Consider the following 17,791-nt stretch of genomic DNA (forward strand, 5'->3'; position numbering starts at 1 on the left):
TCAGCACTATTCAGCAGTCAAAAACAAAGCATGAATGGAGCTGCGTCATCACTCCAGAATCCAAAATGATAGAGAAATTCCAAATATATATTTTCCTTTGGACATACTACCCTGTTGTAACAATCAGTTCAATCAAGCAAACTAGATTTTTGTTATACTTTCATTTTTAACCATGACATTTTGAATTAATGGTAAGCAACTATTCACTAATAATCTCTAATGAATTCCCTAGCAAATTATGCAGGAGAAAAATGTAACAGATACTCTGCAGCCACAACATGGTAAAATTAGCTCTTAGGCCCATTTATTCCTTTCTTCCTTGCTCCATTCCTCTTACTATAAACTCACCGTGATGTCTGAATAAACTTAGGAAAAAAGACTATCTTGATTATCTTGCATCACAAATAACTGAGACATAGGCAAGACTTTGCTAAGGTACCATTAAAATTCCAGACTACCAAAGTAGTTAGTAATAAAATATTGTAACTGCAAATACACAGGGACAATATACAGACAGTGAAAAAGGAACAAAAGACGAACATGCTGTTTAGCGGGACATTCTGTATTTCAGTCATAAGGATTTACAGTTGTTTTTTTTTTCCAATTTTTCCCATTTCATACTAGGATGTATCTTGAAAATTTCATGTCAATGTTTCATAACAAATGGAAAATATCTAAAATCTAGTGAAAAGATAAAAGGCAATACATTGTGGGTTTTGAGTATGAAAGTACGTTTTATGAAATGCACTATCATCATGGTGTGGGCTAAGTACTGGAGTGACCTTCTTGTGATCTCCAGCTCCAGGCACAAAAGAATCCTCACTTAAGCAGCACAAGCTGTGCAACTGAGGTTTCAGCCACGTAATTTTGTAAACAAAAAAAAGCTGCCACATAGAGAACTTTAAAACAGCATGACCCTACTTGCTTCCCACCACCCACCCTAGCTTCTGAGCAGAGTTGTGTTGAAAACGTTTGGTAAAGGAAAATTTGTATGTGTTTCTATGTGACTTTGTAGTATTTTTCAAATTTTGAGGTCCAGGGCAACTTCAGAAAGATACATGCAAGATGTTTATGCAGTGGTATTTTTATATGTTTTCTGATGAAAGGTAGCAGGAAAGTTTGTCTCTTTCTAAAATTGTAATTCAGTAATTACATTGTGCTTCCTATGGTATTATTTCTAGATAAAAGAATGTTTCCATGAAAATAGTACCTTATGAAGAATTAATTTCTTTTACAAGAACCATCATGGAAAGTAATTACTGTGTATACATAACAATAAATTGAACATCTACATACCAGCTATATTAATACATTTTCAAGCCGTTAGATGATATGTTCAAAAGTATTAACAAAAGTAGTCTAATTAATAATTAATGCCCACAAAACTAATTCTCACTTTGGAGACTCGGACTTCCCAACAAGAGACATGAAAATCTAGCACGATGTTTGGAAAGGCTTGCTCAGAAATCAGCGTGTCAAGTTAGATACATGCCAACCTCCTTCTTCGTTAAAGCAGAGGATTAAACCAAGTCACACTGCCGACAAGTTGATATTATGGAAATGGTTTCTTTTTCTTTTAAAATTGTCTAGTTTTGGAGGTGAATAGGCTCTGATTTAGAGCTAGTAGAGCCTCTGAAAAATATGAAAATAACTTGTCACAATTTTTCCCAACTTCTTTCACTGACCTGCAGCTGGGATGATTTCTCCTACCTGCCTGACATGTTATTCCTACAGGACTGCTTTGTGCTGGATGCGTGTACAGAGTAACTTGAGCTAGGTTCATAAGGGAAACCAACTTGTCTATACACACAGTTTATATGCCTCTTTGCCAGCCAGTATGTCTGCATGCCACCTGACAGAACCCAAATCCTTCCATTTACTGCAATATGCTGTAGCTGTTGTACACCAAAACACCCACATTCCTCTTTTGCCCATGCCAGCTTTATGAGAACTTGTGCCATGCCAAATTTGCTATTCCCAGCCTGCATCCTGCAGACTCCCCTTTCCACAGATGCCACTTGCAAAAAAGCCTTTATTCTGTGTTTCCAGATGCACTGGCATTCACCTTTTCAGTCATTTTACTTTAAAGTATTGTCAACGAAAATAACATTAATCAAAATAGATGGCAGATGAATACTTTTAGAAAATATTGAGAAAATAAGCATGTCTTGTGCTTCACACCTATTTCCTAAACGCTGGGACTAAATGGGATAAAAAAAAATTAAGAAAGAAAATAGTTACAACTTGTAGCTATGTCCAAATGATGCAAGGGATTAGAGTGCCTCAAAACAACAAAACAAAACACCCCACTCACTGATATAACTGGTAGAAGCCTTATTTTATAGACTGGTTTGAAATTAACTTAACCGTCATGACACCATTTTGGTATACGCATCTACCACGGCAAGTAACAGAGAAACCAAACAGCCTTCTACAATAATTTGACAAGTCTACACAAATTGACTGTTGATGTCTATCAATTTCTCCCTGAAAAATTCTGATTTATGTGAAAAAGGGGTCTGAAGGAAACATCAAATTCTGGGAAACTTTCAGTCATGCAAACCTCAAGCTGAATTTCCCCATATTATAGAATCCCCATTCCTTAGCTCTCATCAGAGGGGAGGGAAAAAGGAGAAAAGGGTCTAAGTTACATAAACATTTAGAAGTGAAACTGCAAGGATAGAAGCATACAAACAACTTTCAAGCAGTGTAAAGTGTGAGCATGTAGTGCACCAGCAACTCCATGGTAACTGCAGTGCTAAACTTACAAAGATTAAAATGCTAAGAAAACTATTGTGATTTTTTTCCACTTCCACATAAAAATAAGCCTTTCTGAAATTCCTGATCTTTCCCCATTCACAATAAGCTATAAATTAAACTACTTTAGGGTATATTAAATGCTTAAAAGTACATTTCTGTTGAATATCTCTACTAGCAAGGATATAAATATCAACAATAATATCAAATTAACCAGTTTCCTCTTACCTTGTTCTTTCTGAAACCCTTAATAATCAGATAAATAAGTTACCTCAGAAATGTAGGAACTGAGGCTGTCAATAAAGAGCCTTAAAATAAGCTTTTACAATTTAAAAACAAAAAAACTTATAAAATGCAACCACATGCTGAAAAACTGCACAAAATACTTGATGCAAAATAATCTAAGCTAGAATATGTACTTCAAAAATATATCTCTACTGTTGTTATTTCATCAATGTATTAAAATATTTCAGTGAGAGCTGACATTCTGCTACTTCTAAGCAACAGAACAGAAACCAATGCAATTTTAAGGTAAGTCAGGCTAACTTTCTATTTTTCTTCTGCAATTTGGAGAATTCTGCACAACTTCATAGTTAATTACAGAAATACACAAGTTACCTTTTAATTATATAGAGTGAAACAGCTTTCCATAATCCAACACAGACTTTCTCCTCCTTTAGTTGGGGTTCTAGCACTAATGGCATAGAGTGGACACACAGGTAGCGAGGAGAGTAGCAGATTGAGAAAAGCAGAGAACAAAGTAAACATGCCTTAACTTTTTGCTTCACTTTTAAGAAATGGGGAGAAAACATTCTTCCCACCCTCCACCCCCAAGAAAAAATGGAACATTTCTCAGCAAGCAAAAGAAAACAGGAGTCCTCACATTCCAAAAAACCTCCTGATTTTCCTATGGATTTGTGCCACAAGTCCCTGCAAACTCCTGCACCACCTGCAGAGATGTGACCTTAAAGCCAAGTGTCATGCTTTTAATGAATGGGCTGCAGAGCCAGGCAACCATCTCCCCTAGAAAATACAGTATCTACCAAGTGGACCAGAGGAAACAAGAGACGTGGGCTCAAAAGAGCCTTGTTTATCCCACAGAAAAAGCTTTTGCAAATTAGCTTCCAAGAAATGTTTTTCAAGAAAATAGGCATGCTTGTAGGGCAGTAATACTGGCAGAATGGTCAACAATTTATGATCAACTCCATCATTACTATTATTGCTATATCCTTAGCACCACGATTCTTTGTTTTAGCGGGGAGGGAAGAGGTGCTAAAAGTAAACTAAGGCGGCAACTGAGGGGTATACATACTCATGACACAAGCCCAAATCACTGCTGCCAAAAAACCCAAACATCTGAAGTTACTGACACCAAAGAGTTCAAACATTCAAGTTACCTGAGCTGTGCCTGGAACAAATGACAAGAATTTATGGCCCTTAAAAAAAATCCTCGAAGGAAAGTAGCTTTTTACCCCAGACTAGCAAATAAAAACACTCATTCAGTTTTCTTAATAATTTCCCGTTTGTAGCTACTTCATTAGGTTCTAGACTTGTCAGGGCCCTGGATTTGAAATTCCTACCTGGATTTTCTTAAAAAAAATCCTTCTCTAGATGCAAACTGAGTTCAATAAAGACTGAGCATCAGGTAGTGGAAGGAGCCAAGTGGCTTCTCAGGGACAACTATACTTACACTTCTGTAGCACCAAGGATGATGTATAGCTCAACCACCACTAGCAAATCCATTAATGCTATTACCTTGTTCACTCTGCTTGCTAATCAAACATCCCTCCCTCCTGCCTTTGAATTTCCTACTTAAACTGTAATCTCTCTGAAGCAAAGACTACATATATTACTCTGCTTACCATGATGGACCCCTGTTACTATACAGTCCCTAAGTAGCACTAGTAACAATATAAAAATATGTTTAATAACACATTCAAAATTATGTTTCAGAATAAAATAATCCAATATATTTGAACTAGAATCAGTGCAGAGAAAGTGAATAGAAAATATTAAATTCTACCCTGATCTGTTCTTTCATTTCATTTCCATAAAGATTCTTGACCTGTAAAAGTTTCACTTCAAATATCTTTGTTTCATCATTGCAATTATTTAACATAATTTTAACTTCACATGACTTACCCAAATTTTCTTCTTGCAGACCGTGTGAAATAAGGGTAAGACGGTACAGGAATAACAGATGCACTTCCCCTTAAAGTAGAAAATTCATCATTATTTTACAGTATTTAGTTAAATGGAAATACACAAAGCAAAGAACATGCATGTTTTTCTTTCAGGCAGACGAACCTAAGACACTCAAATGTTGGAATTTTCCTTACGGAACGGAAATCCACTAACAAGTTTGCCATAACACTGCCAAGACAGAACTTCTATTCACCAGGGTTTTCTTAGTCTTAAGTTTTCATTCAATCCTAATTCTATTTCATCTCATTTTCCCTCAAAATATTCTGAATACCCACCCTCTTCCCACATTATGACTTTTGGACGTGAGAAGTCGAGAAGAAAAATATACCCTTTACAGCATGAGAAATCCAATACGAAAAAAAGACATGACTGGCTAGATTTTTGGAACATTATATCTGTCAATGTATACACCAGGCTTTTAATATTAAGTATGGGTACATTAGATTTTGCACAAACATTGCAATAAGGGGCAATCTTATACAAACAGGTATTTTACTCTTGAACCTAATACTGTTGTATCAGACAAATTATTTTGTCTTACTCCATTTCCTTATATCAGACTGATATCCTTTGTCTGTGTCTGACTAGATGCAATACAATTTCATGAAATCCCATCACAAGCAGAGCCATAGTACTACAAGTTATTTCAAGCCTTTAGGTTAGCACATGACCACTACTTGCCTTTCTGACAGCAAGTTACAGCTACATGCAGTACATTCCATTAACCAGAAAGAAAAAAAAATAAGGTATCTTTGAAATTAAGGAACAGGTTTATCAGATCCTGATTCTGCATTTTCAGTGAAGAAATCTTATTTCCTCACACCACTGTAACTGTTGCTTGTTCCACGGCTATGTCACTAACCTATATATGGTTCAAGTATTAACTGCTTTGAGTTCAAATCTGTGAGATTAACAACAAAGTAGCATAAATATTAATCAGAAGAGAGGATTGCAAACCAGACACCTGTTTTAATCAATGCTCCATTAGCCTGAACAGTATAACTGTCATCACCTGATGCTAGGAAAAATACCTAACTACCTTTTAAAGATTAAACTATATATGCTTTTAAAGCTTTCCTTATATATTTTCTATGGCCTGGGCTCTGAACTAATTTCTGTAAACACTTTTTAGAAGATCCACTACATATTTATGAAGAGAGCTTACTGTTCTGCATCTGTATTTAATCTGTGCGGTATCTTTCTCTTGACTGAACTCTTTTTTGGCGGTAGAGCTTGGTGCTGATGTTGTTCCCCAGGAGTGCTATGTGATCCCAGAAAAGACTTAACTTCTTTATTTTGAAGGTTGGTGTTTTTTCCCTTGTGAACACCATCTTCTTTGGACATAGCAGAACTTTCAAGAGACTGAGAAGTATCTTTCTGCAACAACAGTTAATCGTTTAAGAATTTCAAAGCACTTAAAGCTATTGATTCCAACTCAAAAACCCGCAAGTTTTAAAATAACTTTTAAAGGAACAGAACAATTTACCCTACCTTCTGAAAGTTACATTATTATCTAGCAGAAATTATCTTCTAATCATAGTAATAAGATAAATTCTGTCTAGAAAGTGACAGTAAGCATGTTGCAGTAGTTGCCTCTCCCACCTTCTAATTTACATTAGGTTATTCAGTCAGTCAAACTAGTAACTTCTAAACAGTTATGTAGTTTTACGAAGGACTGTCACAACACTTTCAGAAAAGCACCGAATCATTGCTTTTTAAAAAGTTCTAAATTATGACTTTCAAAAATTTTGGTCTCAAAATAGCAAATGAAGTTAATCAAGAGACAATGTAACTAGTTTCTGAACTCAAATGCAACATTCTCCATTCTAATTACGATCATAGTTGCTTCAGTGCTATAGCATTAATTCTCAAACACTGTACCTGAACAAGTTCCACTCCTGAGGCTTCTTCAGCTGCATTGCTACAGCTGATGTATCTTATGGCACTAATTATTCCCTGAACAGCAATGCGCTTGTGTTCTCTGTAGTGCAAGTCTTCAATCTCTTTCCCTGTTTCACCTATGGCTTTCAAAACCGATTCAACTGCAAAAAAGAAATTTCCATAAACAAGTTTTAAAGAAATACAATATCAAAATGTCTGAACGCAAGACTCAAAAGAAACTTATTAAATATTAAATTGATTTAAAATTACATTTTTGAAGAATTTTAAATCTTTTCATTGTTCACATCACATGGAAAAAAATTTAAAGGATAAACCTTTCTAGCTCACAAGCATCTTTTAGTATGCTTTATCAGATAACACAATTTCTGTTTCAGGTGAAATTTCTAATTCACTGTATTCTTCAGTGTAACTGAATATTCAGAGTAAAACTTCTGGGCAGATCTGTAGCTCATGTAAGCTGCTACAGTTCTCCTGCAGCTAACGGTGCCACGATACTTTCTGTAAGATGAGGATTTAGCCTATGATACATTTAGTCATGAAAGGGAGTTTCTCTTAAATGACATTACAAATTTGTGTAATGACTAATAGTAACTGTGTTGCTTTTTAACTGATGCTTTAAATGCTTGGAGTAAGACTGAACTGAAAAAGGCTACAAATCTTAAAGATATTTGACGGTATGATACCTTTATTGTTTTTACAATATTTCAAAAAGTTATTTGGAGGTCGTGGAAAAGGATAATAGCCACCAATGACAGTTTTCTTCATTTGATCAGCTTCGCTTTGTGTTTTAGTCCACTGAATGAAGTTTTTCACTTTGGTATCCTTGGTGTATGGCTGGCCCTTGTGCCACCCTTTTAAAACAAAAATAATTAGGTATCAAAACCAAAGCAGGTTACTGTCATCCGTTCTCATCTAGAAACTATCCTGAACACTACGTAGAAAAAATGAATTAAGAAAAATTGGGCTAGAGAATACAAAAGACATCTTTCCACTAGTCAATGGTGTTTTATGAAATGAGTATCTTGACCTCCTTGACCAACACTTGCATTTGATGCTGAAAGTTAGACAAATGTTAAGTAACAGAAAGGAGTAAAACAACTAGCAAAAATGCTACTATAACACTTTCTCACAGGAGCATACAAAAAAATAAAATGATCAGAAATTGTTTTATTAGCAGGAAAGAGAAGGTAAATCATCTTCATAGGGTTCAGCCAAGATTGTTACTGACAGGTAATTGGCAAGGTATGTATTCATTGTTGGCTGGTTTAAAACCAAGATATGGACTAAATACCAGTTTTATCAAATAAATTGTAATCTGACCAGGTCTACGTCTAAGCTGTGAACGGAAATAGATCTTATCCAATGGTTTGCAATCTCCAGCTGTAGTTCTCATTTAGGACCCAAACAGACGTAAAATGAACTAAAGCTAGGGTGGGGGAAAGCTTAAGTATTTAATTAGAAAATTAAGCACAAAATATACTGAAGGAAAGCAAAGGGAAAAAACAACCTCTCAAACCCTTCATTTAGGAGTAAATTAAATCATTAGAAACCTATTAACAAAAAGACTAGCTTGCTTTGCTAGTTCAGTTAAGCACAAAACACCCTACCCAGCTTGTCAGGAAAGACCATGTGTATAGAACTGACTATGTTCAGGTACCTGTGAACACGTGTGCTAAAAGCACATATTTTTCTCTATTCCTACTTGTCAGCAGAACGATTCAGACTGGGTGACTGATATGCTAGGAACACTGAAGAAATGAGCTGGATAAACAAACACAGGAAAGAGACACCTATTGCATCTTATACTCCCTTACAATTAGGCCAGTACATCACTCGCCTGCAACACTGCTATCACCTGCCTCCTGATTCAAGAGCAAATATACTAGAAACAGCTGTGCCTGGTCCTGCCTGTGACATGCTGACTGGTGGTATCTAGTGTACAGTATCACAGGGCTGTAAAGAGTATTGTAACTACAGATGGGAGTATTCAAACAAGAATATCGAGAAGGAATGTCCCTTCAGTGCAGCCCCGCACCACATCCCTTCCCAGAACACGTGGTCTGCATAAGGCCCTGCACATTGGGAAAGATGAAACATAATAGCTCTCCAAATATTTGGTGAAAAAGATTAGCTAAGATAGATTTAGAACAACTATACCCATTTTTTTTTTGTTGTTGTAATAAGGAAATCTGTAAGCCAGAAAAGCTGCAAGTGATTTTTAATGTTTTTAAGGAAGTGGTAATCTGCATTGCTACACTACCAAAGGATTAAATCAGTCTGAAAGAATTGGTAAACTTATGACTTAACCTTATAATACTTAGGTACTTTTCATAAGATACACCCATTAATGCCTCACAAGAATGCAATTTGCCTTTTTCTTTTTGCAATGGTATTTCATTATTAACTCAAAGTCATTTCTGACAGGGAAACTGACACTATGCACTGATTACTTTGTTGTAAAATGAAAATACCCTTTCCGAAGAAATAAGATGAGAACTACATAAAACTAAAACTAGTTTAAGTTACCTGTAATGAATATTTGACTTTCATTTGAAGTTGTAAGGTAAATTGTGCTGGAAGGATTCTCAGTGAGGTCCCGTACCACTCTCATCTGCGTACACACCAAATATGTCACTGGAGGGAAAAAAAAACCCTTCAGTTTTTTTCCTGATATTTCATTGATTTTAGAATGTCAAGACTGACTGACACACACTGGATTAATTTTATTAAGTGCTCTAAACAAGACATTTTAGTTCTTGACCCTACAAATGCTTCAGCACGTATTGAGCCTCCGTTATAAATTACAGTATGGAGATGTAATTAAATTTTCAATTTAATAACCGTGCAAGGAAATTTCAGCATACATATTAGGACCAAAACATGAGATACTTCATCTGGTAGGATATCAATGAAACAAATAGTAAAAATATGGATATCAGATGGCTGTGTTTCTTAAGGATAAAAAGCATAAAATCATGGAAAGCACAAGAAATCATGACATGCCACTGCAAAACTTCTAAACAGACTACAAACTCTTTTGTTAATATCTCAGTTAAACACTGGAATGTCATTCTTTGTCATTTCCCCAGAACACTCAAGATGAATGCAGCCATAATCTTAACAGGGTTGTGCAGCTGGTCCTGCATCATATGATATAAAAAATGCATGTGACACCAACCAGTGTTAATGGAAGGATGAGTGCTTGGAGGAGAAGAGAAAGAAGGCAAAAGGAAATATTTAAAGCTCATTTAAAATCCTTAATTAAGGATTCTCCTGTTTGAAACTTACCATTCTTAGCTCACATGCAATAACTAACACAGCTGGGTTATGACTGCTGTTTGGCCAAAAAATATTTATTCAAAGAAATGAAGCTTTTCCACTTTCACCTCTCCCTTCCTCCAATCCTCTTAAATTATTCCTGTCTATAAAAAAACACTTATTTACAGGACAAAAGGAGTAATAGATTTGACCAGCTGCCGCCTTTATTTGCCTCTGATGCAAGAGATGTTGCCCCAGGTTCTTCACTTAAGTTTCTGCTGAAATTAATGAGATCAGATGAGCCCCAGGCCCAGCTGCCCATCTATTTGTTTAGGCTAACTGGCAGATTGCAGCATGATAAGGGTTTCAAATATTTAAACTAATTTTTTTATTTTTAAATTTTAATTTCTGATCAGCTATTTTCTGTTTGAGGAGATAAACCATGGCAATTTTTTATTCAGTGGCAATTGTACTCAGAATTTGGAATTAGCAACCAACTAGAAAAACACTATAAATAATTATGAATAAATATTATAGAGAGATGAATACTTGGGTGAATATGCTCAAACACATCCGGCTGAGAAGTTGCAAATAATTCCAGTATGAATGGTTGGTCTGAAGTCCCATCAATGGCATGTGCCCAACGATAGAGCCAGAAGTCTTCACCATGTTCTATATAAACAAATATTAAGAAAAATGTATAAGCATATCTTCAGAAAGTTAAAAATTGTTTGATAAATTCTGAAAGTCATATTTATAGAAAAACCTCTCTTTCTTGCTCGTTCAGCCCTTCCTACAAATGTCACAAGACCAATAACATCACAGGAATGATTGTTTGGTAAGTCATCCAGTTCTGACCTGAAACCAAAACAGAACAAAAATGTGGGTATTTGTTAATAACAAAACCTAAAGCTTTCTCAGAAACTTTTCCTAAAACATTTCCAATTAACATGCAGTGTAATGTAGTGAAATTTAAGTTCCAGCTTGACAACCAACAAAATTCTATTTTACCTTGTGATAAACCGATATTTAACTTCAGGTAATCCCCACTCTGGCTTAACCATTTCTTCTGGAATAATATTTATTTTAGTAGGAGGGTCTCGAACATTAAGGCTGATTTCTGACAAAGAAAAAAAAAGTCAGTAACATTTAAGGCATGAATACAAATTAAAAAAAAACTTAAAAAAACCCACAAAAAAACCAGCATAAAGTTTCTTAAATGAAATATTCCAACTTTGTCTCACTGCTTCTGAAATTATTAATCAATTCCTCTGACTTTATGTTTTCATCAAAATAAAGTAAGGAATTCAGGTACAGCATTCAACAGTGCAATTTTATAATCTGAGCAATGTTAAACTTTCCAATTCCCTACATGAGAAAATTAGTCCCAGCCAGCCAGATATTTCAAAACCAGCAACAGAAACCAATACTACAATACTGACTAGATATGAAGTACTTTTTACGCTAGCTTCATTCTCAAATGTCACTGAGGTCTAAAATTGACTTGCAGACAATGAAGTAAAACAGAAGACAGAACTATCAGATGAGAACTTCCACATCTGATACCAGTTCAGGTAGTTATTAAAATGATAGAAATACACCATGGCCATGGAGGAAAACTAAAGGACTGTTCATGTCTACTCTATAGCACCTGAAAAATTTAATTTATTAAGCAGACTGTTTAGATGCTGAATAACAAACATGGTGAAGCATTGGGGAAAGCGGGGGGTTCTGCAACCAGATTAAAAATACAGGAGGAATGGCTTCAGCATCTAGAATACACAAGGTGGTACTCTATTGTCTCTCTTATGACAAGACAAGTCTTGCTGGTATGAAAAAGACAGATTCTGATGAAGTTTCTACAAGATGCCTGGATGTGGGTAAGGGGTTATTCAAATAATGCACCCAGAAAAGTAATTAAATAGGTATAAATATCGTATACAATTGTTTATATAATTATATCTGGCCCCTCACCTTAGCAGTGCAACATTAGGAAGGTGTTATACTTGACATCAGACCCTCTACTTAACAATTTTCTTTTGTCTGCTGCTTTCTAGAAATGTATTTGGAGGACAACTGTGGTTTTGCATATGGTGTTTTAGGACAGTATCTCAGAGAAAATTCCTGAAAACAAAACCTTCCCATGCATCAAACCTGTTTATCAATTGTTTTGTCATTTTGAGATTAGATGAAAGTCATATACTCAACTCAGGACTATACCGTGGTGTGATTCAGAAGCTAAGGTCATTCCAGGCTATTTGAAACAGCAGTTTTCCTCAGTACCACATAAATTCAGTGATCTGTGAAATGCACACATTGCCTAGCAGCGGAATTCAAGGTGTTGGTACTAACTATTTAAGCTCCAAAGATTTTAGGTCCTGAAACAGCACCTCTCAGCATGTCATACAATGCTGCTGCTGCAAACAGAAGCAAGCAATGCAGAACTCGCTTCCCAGAAATCTAGGAATACGCCAGAAGCATACTGTCTTGCAAGAACTCTTAATTTGGAAAGCCCTTTCCCTTGTGGCCTTGTTAACCCTCCAGATACATTTTACAACATTTACAGTTGAATGGTTGTAAGGAAACACTGTAAAGTTGGGATTTGATGGAATGACAAATTGGAATTAGATGATGAAAAAAGTAATTGTTACTTAAGCGATTCAGTGTAATTGGTTGCTTTAACTAGCTAGCTGAAGAACTTTTGGAGCACTCGTGCATGCTTAAAAAAAGAATGTAATATTGCCCCATATGGGGCATATACAGAGATATTTATATCAACAGAGTAATTAGTGAGGCATTAAATTTTACTTCATCTGAACAAAAAAAACCCCCCATGCACCAGAAGTTGCACAAAATCAATTTTATAACTGCTCTAGAAGTTTTTCTGGATATTCTGTTCTCTTTAGACTCTCTTCTTACAGGATATACGGGCATAAGATCCACCAATGCATGGTATTATGTGCTTTGTAAGTTCATATTAAGACAAAATTCTGAGCTTTGGGCTTGGAAAAGAGATAAGATACTGTACATACATTGATATGAACTGAAGACTAGTAATTTCTACAGTTTATCCGCAGTCTGAAAATATACCATGGCACTTTACTATAGACTGACTTTTAATTCTTCCATTACACATCTATTGCCATTTACAGCCCACTGGCCTAATTTTCCATTTTGATCTCTTCGTTAACATTTCTACCCCAATAATGCTTGCAGAAATCAGTAGTGTAGTGTGAATGAAGCCATTAAAATGAAGTGATATTTGTCCATAGAGAAAGTCACCTCAGACGGCATATTTTATTCTGTCCTTTTCCTGTAGAAAGGTTTTGTGGCAATTATAATTGTTTTCAGGGCTGGCTTGTAATCATCATCAGCTTCCCTCACAAACTTCCATTCCTGGCTAAACATTTCTCTCTCCTGCCAACTCATCACAAACACTTCAGGCATTAAGATCTGGTTTTAAGGCAAAGATACATTAGGCAGAAAATACACTGCTTCTAGCAGTGAAAATACTGTTTATTTTTGTGCACTGTAGCAACCGCATTAGGAAACTGTCATCATTAATAAGTTATACATACATCATCCTTCACTAACACACATATTTGCTTGTTTCAAGGAAGTTATTTGAATTTTCTGAATGTTGGCTGTCGTTTTGTTCTGAGTATAAAAGCACAAAAGGGGAAAGAACACATGTTCAGTGAAGTAGGAGAGAAAAAAAAAGTTGACCAAATCCAGTTTGAAAAGGCTATTATTGTTATATTGCAGCACTTGTATTTCTGTAGCATAGCTCCTTTGAATATCTGTCACACTAAACAACTGCAAGTAAGAAACTACTTTCTCATAGTCAAGGAATATTCTTCACATATGCACTTCCATGGTGCTGCTGTTTCAGCACAGACAGCACTCATCAGTGCAACACTTTATTCAGTGGAGCTTTGCAGATACTCTGGGCCTTGACCATATACACTAAAATCTAAAGTCAGATCAGGTGACAATGTGCTTCAATGACCTGGAAGAAGGTGTGAGCAGTGCACAAACCATATCGGTATTTTTAATCAGGAAGCAGAATCAGATTAAAATTCAGTACCAGAGGCCATGACCCCAACACTTGAAATCAGGGATTAGATTTTTTTTTTTTTTTTTTAAATAAAGGTTTTAACTAATTGTGGCAATAAACTTTGTAGACATGATCCAAGTATAAACAGGGAACAATAAGAACTTGGGTGCTAAGACACATTTCAGAGCTAATATTTAAGGATATATACCTTATCAATTAGTCTCAGCAATGGATCACTTTCTATTTTATTTCTATGAAGAGCTACCTTTTTACAGCTATATTTGATTGAATCAAAACAGGTTTCTGCAATACTTAACCAATTGTAGCAAATCTCTTCATCTGTGAATCCCCTGGGGTTGGCTGTGTTTTAAATGGGTAACTGGTTTTGATAGCGTACTGTTCAAGAAGAAGTACCGTGCCAACCTTCATACTGTTGTACCATTCAGGACATAATGAATTCCACAAAACCATTGACATCATGCCTGAACCATCAGCAACTTCAAAGTAAGCCTAAAGAAAAAAGAGACAAAATACATTCATCTTTCATTTATCATCGTTCTGGTATGTGTTTATTTTGGATAATGTATCAGCTACTTGACGCGTGAACAATTTCTCTGATGATTACAAATGGATACAGAGTATGTTCCAAAACCTGTACTGAATACTAGAGTTGAAGAAACCCCTTACTTCCACAAAAGAATTCTTCCACAACTACCCCAGCCCAAACTCTTATCTTTCCAGTGCTCAGTAATGGTAGATACGCCAGTTTCACTCTATGGTTTTTGGAGGAGGTTAGGGAAATACCATGCACAAGAAACAATACTGAAAAGACTCTTCTTTATCAGAGAGAATGCTGTATTTAGAATAACATTTCAAAATATCCATGAAGGAAAAACATATTTTGGAAGTTGAGATGTTACAGGACCATTTGCTAAACATTCTTGATCAAAACACGATACAAGTCTGGTTTGCAAGCAAAAAAAAAAAAAAAAGTGCAGAAAACAATCTGCATTGCAAACCATTATCTTTTCCTTGAAGTTTTTCTCATGACAAAGATTTCTCCCCAGTTGTTTTTTTAAATGGGGTGAACCCTGAATCCATAACTGAGCAGATCACTGAGCAGTGAAAAAGATTTTTAAGCAGTCTTATAATGGTCATAAAAGGTAGCAATCCACTGAAAAAAAATCTCAGCTCTATCAAAATGCTTCATTTTATCTATTCATCTGTCAGCCTCAATCATCTGCTTTTGTTCATACTACCATCCACTCTCCTTAATATATTACCATTCTTGAACATATCTAACACCTTGTGTTTTTCCCCCTTGCCGCTTCCAAAATCTTTTCCTTATTCCAAGTTCAATACAGAGATTATACAAATCAACACTTGCTAGTTCATTCTCATATTCCTAATTAGTCATGAACTGTGCATCCTTGAAAGTAAACCATTATATCATAGAATCTTTTGTCATCCCTTTGTTTTTTATCTAATAACAACAATTCAACACACACCACTTTCTAAAGAAGGAATGCATAAAGCAAAAAGCATGTAAAATCTGTCTCCTAACTTCTTGAGCTAAATCAGCTCTGGGTATTGATTCTACAACTAATACCAGGAAATGTGACTGATGAACTGCCATGGAAGTTAGGAGTATCATCTAGACTGTCTACTGAGAAGCACCTCCAATAAAAAGACCCAGATTTATCTTCATGTGCACAGGGAATGGAAACTTGGAATAAGAGAACACCACAGCCTTTCATTAAGACACTTCATACTTCTCTCTCCCCATGGAAGAATTCATGAGAGTTATATTGGAGTTCTTTCTAAAGTGTTGCCCTTCTGTACGGGGTCTGGCTGGGATGGTGTTTATTTTCTTAGTACCAGCCTGTATGGTGCCACGTTTTAGATCTGTGACTAAAATAGTGTTGATAACACACCAATGTTTTAGCTGTTGCTGAACAGTGCTCGCAGAGTGTTAAGGTCTTTCTCCGTTTTTCACTCTGCCACCCCAGTGAGTAAGCTAGGGATGGGCAAGAGGCTGGGAGGGGACGCAGCTGAGACAGCTGACCTGAACTGACCTAGGGGGGATTCCATGCCATGTAACATCATGCTCAGATATAAAACAGGCTGCTAGTCTTCCCAAAGTACCCATTGTTCAGAGGCTGGCTGGGCATTCGTCTGCTGGTGAGAGGTGGTGAGCAATTGCCTTTGCATCACTTGTTTGCCTTTTTTTCCCCCTTCACCTTATTAAACTGTCTTTATCTCAACCCATGGGTTTTGCCTCGCTTTTACTCTTCCTATTCTCTCCCCCACCCCTCTGGACAGGGCAGTGGAGAGCAAATGACCAGCTGGTGAGTGCTTAGTTGCTGGCTGGGCCCAACCCACCGCACCTCCTGCCTCCATTTCCAAGAAGCTCTACACAAAAATAACACAAGTAAAACATATTAAGAAAATCATTAAGAATTTTACAGTAAAACAACCTATCTGGAAGTCACCACGTGAGAGAATTAGGGGATACAAATTGTTAAAATTTGTTTGCTTTTTTTTTATTGGACAAGACAGACTAACTCCAACTTACAAAGCATACAGACCAGAAACATTTAGGCTGTTAAGCTACTAAGAACTCCAAATGTTTTTTTTTCTTCACAAAAAGCTTAACTGAACTATAGTAACTGAAACACACGCACCAAAGTTTGTACATACAATCAGTAAATTCACCATTTCCTACTCTAAAGGGCTCGGCATTTTTCTAAAGGTAGCATTTTTAACATAAAGCAGCTACAACACAAATCTTAACTTTATGTGCTTACTATATGGGAATAATGATTTCCAAACATCCTACAGCTATTTGTTTGAGTGTTAACCTCTGTATTTATCCCTCTTTACCTGATAAGGCATATCCAGTTTTTTCTCAGGTTTTCCGTAGTACCGTAGTCTAGATTTGTGCAGGACTCTCACAAGAAGTGGATGGAAGTGAACTCTGCTTCTCCAGGTCATTTCCAGCTGACCAAGAGAAGTCAGCTTGGAGACTAAGGTTAAAGAAAAAAAGAAAAAAAAGACCAAAAAAGAGCATTCACGATTGAACATTTAAGTTTTCAGGAGTAAAGCGCACAGACCAGGATGTCACATGTATTTTCTTAATGTTTCTAACATTTAAAAAGGCTCATTTGCTTATACTATTCACCCTGAAATCCTGTTCTGAGCTACCTGCACACATCATAGTTTTAACTGAAAAAGAGAGTGATGACACATTTAAAAGGACACAGAAGTGTTGTCAGACGAGAAGAGCTACTACAAGAGGCATAGGTGTTAGCCTACAAGGGCATCACACTTGTGCAGAAGTCCCGCTTATACCAGGGGGACTCCCTCCTCACCAGGCTTCGTGGACTGGCCTGAGCCCCTCAGTACTGACCGTATTTTGGGTGGCAGCTTCTAGGTGTGAACATCCAGTCCCACAGACTAGCCAAGAGACTACTACTGGAACAGATGTTTTTGACGCCTCAAGACTAGGTGCAAGCACCACAGCTACCTATTTTCAGTCAACCTTCCATAAAGCTTAAAAAACCCTCTCAGAGTAAGATGAATGCGTAAACTGCCATATGCATGGCACATTCA

The 17,791-nt window shown here is 36.3% G+C and overlaps 1 protein-coding gene across 1 annotated transcript in view; it reads right to left on the minus strand.

Annotated features, from left to right (window-relative positions):
- RADX (RPA1 related single stranded DNA binding protein, X-linked) overlaps positions 1-17,791 on the minus strand; it is a 30,322-nt gene that overhangs the window by 11,748 nt on the left and 783 nt on the right. Inside the window, exons 2-11 of the mRNA XM_076347251.1 lie at positions 17,063-17,205; positions 14,497-14,689; positions 11,134-11,242; positions 10,889-10,980; positions 10,672-10,794; positions 9,391-9,498; positions 7,548-7,715; positions 6,844-7,004; positions 6,128-6,339; positions 4,900-4,968 (exon numbers count right to left, since the gene is read on the minus strand). Of these exons, the coding sequence (XP_076203366.1) occupies positions 4,900-4,968; positions 6,128-6,339; positions 6,844-7,004; positions 7,548-7,715; positions 9,391-9,498; positions 10,672-10,794; positions 10,889-10,980; positions 11,134-11,242; positions 14,497-14,689; positions 17,063-17,205 (1,378 nt within the window). The remainder of the gene's footprint in view (positions 1-4,899; positions 4,969-6,127; positions 6,340-6,843; positions 7,005-7,547; positions 7,716-9,390; positions 9,499-10,671; positions 10,795-10,888; positions 10,981-11,133; positions 11,243-14,496; positions 14,690-17,062; positions 17,206-17,791) is intronic.

Source organism: Aptenodytes patagonicus, chromosome 9 (assembly GCF_965638725.1).
Source record: "Aptenodytes patagonicus chromosome 9, bAptPat1.pri.cur, whole genome shotgun sequence".
Taxonomy (NCBI): domain Eukaryota; kingdom Metazoa; phylum Chordata; class Aves; order Sphenisciformes; family Spheniscidae; genus Aptenodytes; species Aptenodytes patagonicus.